The sequence below is a fragment of the Tupaia chinensis genome, unplaced genomic scaffold (genome assembly GCF_000334495.1).
Source record: "Tupaia chinensis unplaced genomic scaffold, TupChi_1.0 Scaffold144010_1, whole genome shotgun sequence".
NCBI lineage: Eukaryota > Metazoa > Chordata > Mammalia > Scandentia > Tupaiidae > Tupaia > Tupaia belangeri.
The window spans coordinates 587,609-596,326 of record NW_006203862.1 but is presented as its reverse complement, the minus strand read 5'-3'; the positions used below and the strand labels follow the sequence as shown (position 1 = coordinate 596,326).

Here is an 8,718-nt window from a genome sequence, read left to right as displayed (position 1 = left end):
AAATCAGGAGAAAATGAAAGCATAGGAGGCCAAGGAGGAAAAAGTTTCTAGGTGGAAGATATATTTATTAATGAGAACATTGATTTAGCATATGTGATATGCTAAGAACTTTGTGTTATCTCATTTAAATGTCTTGCCCACCTGGTGTAGTAATAAGTATTATCTAAATTTTTCAAGTGAGGCAATTGAAGCATAAACACTTTTCCAAAGCCCTGTTGTTGATCAGCAGTAGAATTAGGATTTGAGTTCCATTTGTTTAATTCTAACATCCTGTTCCCTCCCCCTGCATCCAATTTATTGAGGTATAATTGAAAAATAAAAATTGTATATATCTAAAATATACAACTTGATGTTTTGACATACATTGTGAAATAATCACCAATCAAGCTAATATCTTTCACCTCACATCGTTAGCATTTTCCCTTCTGGCTTTCCTTCTTTCCTTCCTTCCTTGTGAGAACACTTAACGTTTACCTCCTTAGAATGCTATAGAAGATTCGTGTATGATAAAGACAGACACAAGTCCATGGGAAGTGGATGCTAGGAGGTCACTGGCAAAAGCATATGGGAATGTAGATGTACTTTGCAGTCGTTCAGTGACTCAGGAGATAGCAAGGAAATGCAGGCACCAGTTATTCAGTTGAAGAAATGGGGATTATGGAAAGTGACCGAGATAATGTACAGTTGGAAAAAAAAAAAAGACTCATGTGACGATAAAGTGTGAATTGTGTAAAATGTGGGGCAAGATCAGGAAAGAAGTTTGAAAGGATAGAATTATGAAATAGCCTTGAAAAGAAAGACCTTTGTTTTATAGAAAAATAACTGAGGGCCAGAGAAGTAATTGGCGAGCCTAATGTCATAGAGTCAATTAGACAGTAGCTTGGGGACCAGAGTCCAGGTTTTCTGATTGCCAAGACAGGCCCTTCACACTTGTCCAATCAGCTACTTTTGCTGAATCATCGTCTGCTTGTTACTTATCCCCAAACCAAAGGGGGTTATTGTAGTTAATAAATAAATAGAGCATAGAAAAAACTACCATAAATGCACAGCTCTACAGAAAACTAAAGATATCTTGACCTTTGAGTTGCCTGTGTATCTCCTCCCCGTTTAGCAGGGGGTACTGACTTTTCATGACTAAGCTGACTCCTAGATACTGCAGGTTCCCATGCAAATACTAAGTAGGGACTTAGGTGGAGAGAAGAAGGTCACCCTTGGGGAATCTGAGGCTGAAAATTAAGCTCCACTAAGCCTTGAAATAAAAAATGATATTGGTTGGTAAATGAGGTACAGATGGGAAATCAAGCCAGTGTATGTCTGGGCATGATTTGGAGTGACCGATACTGATATGACAGATCCTAGCAAGCAGCCTCATGAGAGCCTGGATGTTAGTTACAAGCGCAAGTAGGTGAAATAAAATACTGCATTTTTGACTTAGGGATTCTCTACATCTTGTCAGTGGAAATTACAGACATTATTTGTGCCATGTATATTCCAGGGAGGTTTCTGATTTAAGAAACTAGAATTTTTTTTTTTTGAGAGGTTTTTGCTGTAGGGCTCATGTGCTCACCAGATAGACAGAGAGAGACAGAGAGACAGAAAGAAAGAAATCACCCCCCAGGGGGGATGGCCACACTGCAATCCCTTTTCCTTTATTCTCCTCTCGGGATCTTGGGCACACAAGCACACATGCCTGGCGTGAGTTTAAGGCACTGGGTCCAGGACTTGAAGCACAGTCGACTACATGGGAGTCCAGCGACATAGCCATTACACTAACTGCTGGTCCCAAGAAACTAGAATTTTTGAGGTGAAAGCAATATTTAGTGCATTATCTATGGATAAGGTATTATATACATTTTTTGATGGTAATATGAATTTTTTTACATTATACAAAAGATTATTAATTTTTAACTCTGGAGGAATGACAATAGCTTACTTCTAACACTTTTATTATCTTGGGCAAACACTGAAATTCTTGATTAATGTTTAACTATGAAATATACTCAGTTCAAGTAAAGGATCAGTTTCAGGGTTCAGGCTGAGGTATCTTGAAAATTAGAATTCAGGCTCCAAGGAGAAGCCTCTGAGGCCAAGGTTACTGGCAGTAGCACAAAGTGAGAACCACTCCTGACCTCCAGAGAATGAGGACTGGATATAAGATCTTAATCTTCTTTTATCTTACTACAGAAATCTTGATGGAGAAGCAGTATTTCTCTCAAAAAGAAAAGGTCCTAGGAGCTTATTTCACTAGGAATCACACCGTTGTGGAAGGTACTCGATTCAAAAGAGCCATTTTCCAAGGGCAATACTGTAGAAGTTTTGGTTGTTGTGAAGACAGAGATGATGCCTGTGTCACTCAGTTCCATGAGGCAAATGCATTGTGTTACTGTGATAAATTCTGTGAAAGGGAAAATTCCGATTGCTGTCCTGATTACAAGTACTTTTGCCGTGAAGAGAAAGAGTGGCCTCCTCACACAGATATTCAGTATCCAGAAGGTAGGCTTTGGGAATGCATGTAAACATTATCCTAGCACCTAATAACAAGTTCTGACTTACTTTTTTTCCTTCCTTCTTCTCTTCTTTCTTTCCTTCCTGCCTCCCTTTCTACTCTTCCTCCTTCCTTCCTTTCCTTCTTTCTCTCATCCCCCCTCCCTCTCTTCTTTATTTCTATGAAATGACAATGATTACTGTAATTGCCAAGATAAATTTCTTTGGATTGCTTAAGTGCTTTGATTCAGACACAGGGTAACTACATCATGCTGACACCATCAGGAAACTTCTGATCTGATGGCCGTAGTGCTGTTCTAAACTCTGTTTTAAACACTCTATTTGTTTAAGGATTATTAAAACTCTTCGTAAAATGATCAACATTATGCTTCAAGCTTCTTAGACTGTAACCTGTTAGAGAATCCTATAAAAGTCATAGACTTCGTCATCTGTAGATTCATGTAATGTTTTGTTTACTTTGTGGGACTAATGGACTTCCTAGCTTTAGAATGCATGGTACAGCAAAGCCATTAGAACCCGGACAAAAGCAATCAAGCTCAGTAACATTCCCTGCCTACACAATTTTTGTCTTGTTTTATTATTATTTTTGCCAGTCTAGAATTCCTAAAATTATTTAAAAATAAGGAGGACTTCAAATTGAGTAGTTTTTTAAATATATATATATATATATAAGTTTAAAACTTAGTAGAAAAATACAATGATACATAGGGAGACTATATATTACTATATATAGTTATAGGATGACCATCTATTTTGAATAGGTAATACAAGAATGCTCTGTAACAATAGCAAAATAAATAAATAAAATACAGAAACAGAACCCTACAGCTACACTTGAATGAGGTTATACTCTTCCATCTCTCATTTTATAAAACTTCCTCAGCAGAAATTCAAGATTACACCATTGTAAATTGGTGATGATAACCAGAAATTATTGTGAGAATGTAATTTAAAATAAAGTTGAAACTTAGAACACTTATTTCCAAATCTAGATCTTATTTAAAAATCCAGATATTGCTGTCCTCCTTCTCAATGTCATCTTGTTTGTAAAATTGAGGAAATCCATCTTTAAAACACACATAGTGTTTTCAGTTTTCTACCTAATTCACATTCATGTCAGGCCTTTGCATTTCACCAATAAAAAGCTCAGCAAACGTTTAGTTCATTTTATGAAGTGGCAGATAAACTCTACTAGACATGAGAGATTCAAACATTTTTCTGTACTTATCCCTTGAGTATCTCTACTGTACCAGGCATTTTGCTTGGTACTTGGGCAACAATAAGGAGTGAAAGAGAGACAAAATCATCTCATGGAAGTCTGTCAAATTGAGGTGTGTATGTGTGAGATACTGAACAAATTCCTTGTACGATTGATTGTAAATTCTAATAAAGTCTCTAAAGGAAACATTGAGAGTACTGTGAGAAAGAACACTGATATTTAACATAATGTATAATAGCTTGGGTAAGAGTTCATTGAGGAAGATATTTAAAATGTGATTTGAAGAATGAACAGGGATGAGCTGAGCTGGATTAGTTTACAGGAGACAATGTGTTGTAGACCCTAGGATGAGGAGTTTCGGCATGGTCCAGGGACTGGAAGAAGGTTACCATTTAAAATATATATAAATATATATATATTTAAGTTTTGCTATAGGGTGAATGTGCTTGACTTCGTCATCTGTAGATTCATGTAATGTTTTGTTTACTTTGTGGGACTAATGGACTTCCTAGCTTTAGAATGCATGGTACAGCAAAGCCATTAGAACCCGGACAAAAGCAATCAAGCTCAGTAACATTCCCTGCCTACACAATTTTTGTCTTGTTTTATTATTATTTTTGCCAGTCTAGAATTCCTAAAATTATTTAAAAATAAGGAGGACTTCAAATTGAGTAGTTTTTTAAATATATATATATATATATAAGTGTAAAGCTTAGTAGAAAAATACAATGATACATAGGGAGACTATATATTACTATATATAGTTATAGGATGACCATCTATTTTGAATAGGTAATACAAGAATGCTCTGTAACAATAGCAAAATAAATAAATAAAATACAGAAACAGAACCCTACAGCTACACTTGAATGAGGTTATACTCTTCCATCTCTCATTTTATAAAACTTCCTCAGCAGAAATTCAAGATTACACCATTGTAAATTGGTGATGATAACCAGAAATTATTGTGAGAATGTAATTTAAAATAAAGTTGAAACTTAGAACACTTATTTCCAAATCTAGATCTTATTTAAAAATACAGATATTGCTGTCCTCCTTCTCAATGTCATCTTGTTTGTAAAATTGAGGAAATCCATCTTTAAAACACACATAGTGTTTTCAGTTTTCTACCTAATTCACATTCATGTCAGGCCTTTGCATTTCACCAATAAAAAGCTCAGCAAACGTTTAGTTCATTTTATGAAGTGGCAGATAAACTCTACTAGACATGAGAGATTCAAACATTTTTCTGTACTTATCCCTTGAGTATCTCTACTGTACCAGGCATTTTGCTTGGTACTTGGGCAACAATAAGGAGTGAAAGAGAGACAAAATCATCTCATGGAAGTCTGTCAAATTGAGGTGTGTATGTATGAGATACTGAACAAATTCCTTGTACGATTGATTGTAAATTCTAATAAAGTCTCTAAAGGAAACATTGAGAGTACTGTGAGGAAGAACACTGATATTTAACATAATGTATAATAGCTTGGGTAAGAGTTCATTGAGGAAGATATTTAAAATGTGATTTGAAGAATGAACAGGGATGAGCTGAGCTGGATTAGTTTACAGGAGACAATGTGTTGTAGACCCTAGGATGAGGAGTTTCGGCATGGTCCAGGGACTGGAAGAAGGTTACCATTTAAAATATATATAAATATATATATATATTTAAGTTTTGCTATAGGGTGAATGTGCTTGCTGAAGAGAGAGAGAGAGAAAGAGAAAGTGAGAAATCACCACCCAGCCCATGGGGTGTGGGGGGGATGGCCATGATGTACTCACTCTCTTTTCCTCTACTCTCTTCCTTGGATTTTGGGCACACATGCTCATGTATCTAGTATATTTTTCAAGCTGTTAGGTATAGGACTCACACTGCATAGTTGGCCCTCTGGGACCAGCTGTCAACCTCCATGCTACTGGCTCAGTAGGCCACCATTTTTGATGAATAATGACTAGAGGATTGGTGGTGACACAAGGGTAGAGAGGTGAGTGGAGGTCATACTATGCCAGATCCCACAGGTCATGTAAGGGATTTGGGATTTCATTTGCTTATGTGAACTCATTGAAAGATGTTAAGTAGAAACAGGGCTGGCTTCTTAGACATGCTACCAGTGAAGTCACAGAGGATCCCATGCCCAGAAGAATCTCATGCTTGGTTTAATCTTCTGATGTTACCATCTTGAAATTCTTAATGATTTTCTAACAAGGAATGCTGCATTTTAATTTTCTGCTTGGTCCGACAAATTACATAGCTGATGCTGGATAGGGAACCTAGATTTACATTCTTTTAAAGATCATGCTGAAAGATAGGCTTGGTGGCAGGAATGAGTGAAAGTAGAGAAAAAAAATAAGAAGTGATTACAGTTTTCTTGAATGTGTTTCTTCAGCTATTGTAGTGAATAACTACCTTTTTGTATTTTCAAACCCAAATAAATGAATAATTCTAAAAAATAAAAATCATGTGCTCAAATCAGGACATCAAATTGCTATTAAAGTTTCTATACATCTATATTCACTTTTTATATCTATATTCACTTTTTATACTTGATTCTTCCTTCAGGGACTGGTAGCAAATATTTCTCAGGCCTGCACTGCTCTATGGACCACATTTTGTACTGGAGCATGAGAAAAGAGAGTAATTTGGGCTTGTTTTATAACTGTGTAGACTTGGATGGGGTAAAAGAAGAAACTTCATAAGATAGGGTTTTACCCTTTGGAATCTAACAAAGGAGAAAACCACATAAGAGATAATTTCAGTAAAATGACATATTAGTCATTATGAGAGAAATGTACTTCGCATGATAAAATCCAGGATGTTAGAACTGGGTCATAAATGATGACTGGGTATTGTCTAGGGGCCACAATGAGAAGGGACACAGTTGAGTATTGAGGTGAGGATGTTGTATGTACAAGATGAGTTTATAAGAAACTATATGGTTCAAAATCAGTAACTGGGTAAATTGGGAAAAGGAAGTAAGAAAGGATTAGATCAAGGACAATACTGAGGGTCAGCATAAGAGGCCTAGTGTTAGAGTTCTCCATATATGTATATATACATATATACATATATAATGTGCATATTTATATACACATATATATAAATATAATATATATATTTATATACACCATCTCTGGACAGAGAGGGTTGAGTTTATTAAACTCTATTCAGGGTACACTAGCAGCATTGTTCCTTGTAGGCTTTGCCTTATTTATTAATGGGTTTCTTTCTCTTTCCCCTCTAGCTCTATCTTCCTCTTCTTTCTTCCCTTCCTTCCTCTCTTACTTGCTTCATTCTCTCCTTTCTTTCTTTCTTTGTTTTGATGTCTATGCCTTATTCCCATCTCTCTCCATAGCCAACCTGCCCTCCTTTCATTTTATTTTACTCTTTTGAAGTGTGTAGTCTTATTTTCTGTGCTTGAATTATTAATTTATATAAGCCAAATTATGCTAAAGACTTCTTCCCATTTCTTCAGTTTTTCAGATATCACCATACATTATGGATCTATCTAGGTCTCTAAGTGTATACTTAATCTGTGGCTTTTGACTGTCTATTTATCTATCATCTTATGGCCTACCTATTCCCTCTATGATGAATGGACACCTAAGTCGCCTGAAGCTTTGTGGGCAAATCAAATCCACTTATTTTCCCTCCATTTTCTTGGAAGTTTTATGATATATATATACATTTAGTCTTGCATGAAACATTTTAAAATAAGTTTATCTACTGGGGTCAGAAGGTATGTAGCAGTTAGGCACTGGATTCCTACATGACCAACTGTGGTTCCAATCCTGGAACCAGTGGCTTGAAACTCACACTGAGTAATTGTGCTTGTGCGCCCAAAATCCTGAGAGGAGAATGGAGAAGGGACTGCAGCATGGTCATCTTCCCAGGGGGTGATTTTTCACTTTCTCTTTTTCTCTGTCTTTCTTTGTGTCTCTGATGAGCACACATGTCCTATAGCAAAGACCTCTCTTTAAAAAAAAAAAAAAAAAAAGGGACCAGCAGTTAGCATAATGGCTATGTCGCTGGACTACCACGTAGTCGACCGCATTTCGCATCCTGGACCCGGTGACTTAAAACTCACGCCGTTGCATGCATGCCCAAGATCCCGAGAGGAGAATAGAGGAGAAGGGATTGTGGCGTGGCCATCCCCCCTGGGGGGTGATTTCTCACTTTCTGTCTCTCTGTCTCTCTCTGTCTATCTGGCGAGCGCACACGCCCTATAGCAAAAAACCTCTCAAAAAAGAAAAAAAGAAAAAGAAGTTACCTACTTTTTCAAATATCCCACCTGAATTTTTTAAGAGAAATGTAAAGAATTCATATATTTAAATGATTAAGCTTTATGATTTTAAGATATCTCGTCCAAGGGACCAGCAGTTGGCATAATGGTTATGTCACTGGACTCCCATAGAGTCAACCACAGTTCAAGTTCTGGACCCAGTGGCTTAAACTCATACCAGGTGTATACCACTGCTTGCCAAAGATCTCAAGAGGAGAATGGAGGAGAAGGAATTGTGACATGGGCATGCCCCTTGGGGGTGGGGATGATCTCTCGCTTTCTGTCTCTCTGTCTCTCTCTGTCTATCTGGCGAGCGCACACGCCCTATAGCAAAAACCTCTCCAAAAAAAAAAAAAAAAAGTCCTGAAAGCCTACCACATAACTTAGCAGTTAAGAAAGCTGGATCCCACATAACCAGTCTTGGTTTGAGTCCTGGCCCTGCAGCTTGAAGGACATACCAGGTTCATATATATGCAAGCCTGACAGGATGGAGAGATGGGAGAAGTGAGATTATGGCATGGTCAACACCAGGGTTGCTTTCTGTTTTTCTCTCTCTCTGGTGAGTTTACATGCCCTTTGGCAATTAACAATCCTTAAAAAGTAGTAAATTTTTTCTCCATAGTTGTCTTATGTACTCCGTATTATTTTCTGGATAGTTTATTTTTGTTTTGAATTTCACATTCTTGAATAATACATTTTATTCTTGGTGGT

The 8,718-nt window shown here is 36.9% G+C and overlaps 1 protein-coding gene across 3 annotated transcripts in view; it reads left to right on the top strand.

The window, feature by feature from the left end:
- Positions 1-2,052: 2,052 nt before the first annotated feature.
- Positions 2,053-8,718, top strand: part of TINAG (tubulointerstitial nephritis antigen) — a 110,839-nt gene continuing 104,173 nt past the window's right edge. For 2 of the 3 annotated variants that reach the window (XM_006165707.2, XM_006165706.2), the window contains exon 1: positions 2,053-2,493. In XM_006165707.2, coding sequence (XP_006165769.1) covers positions 2,139-2,493 — 355 coding nt within the window. In that variant the 5' untranslated portion in view covers positions 2,053-2,138. The remainder of the gene's footprint in view (positions 2,494-8,718) is intronic. The other variant, XM_006165708.2, reaches the window with a different exon arrangement.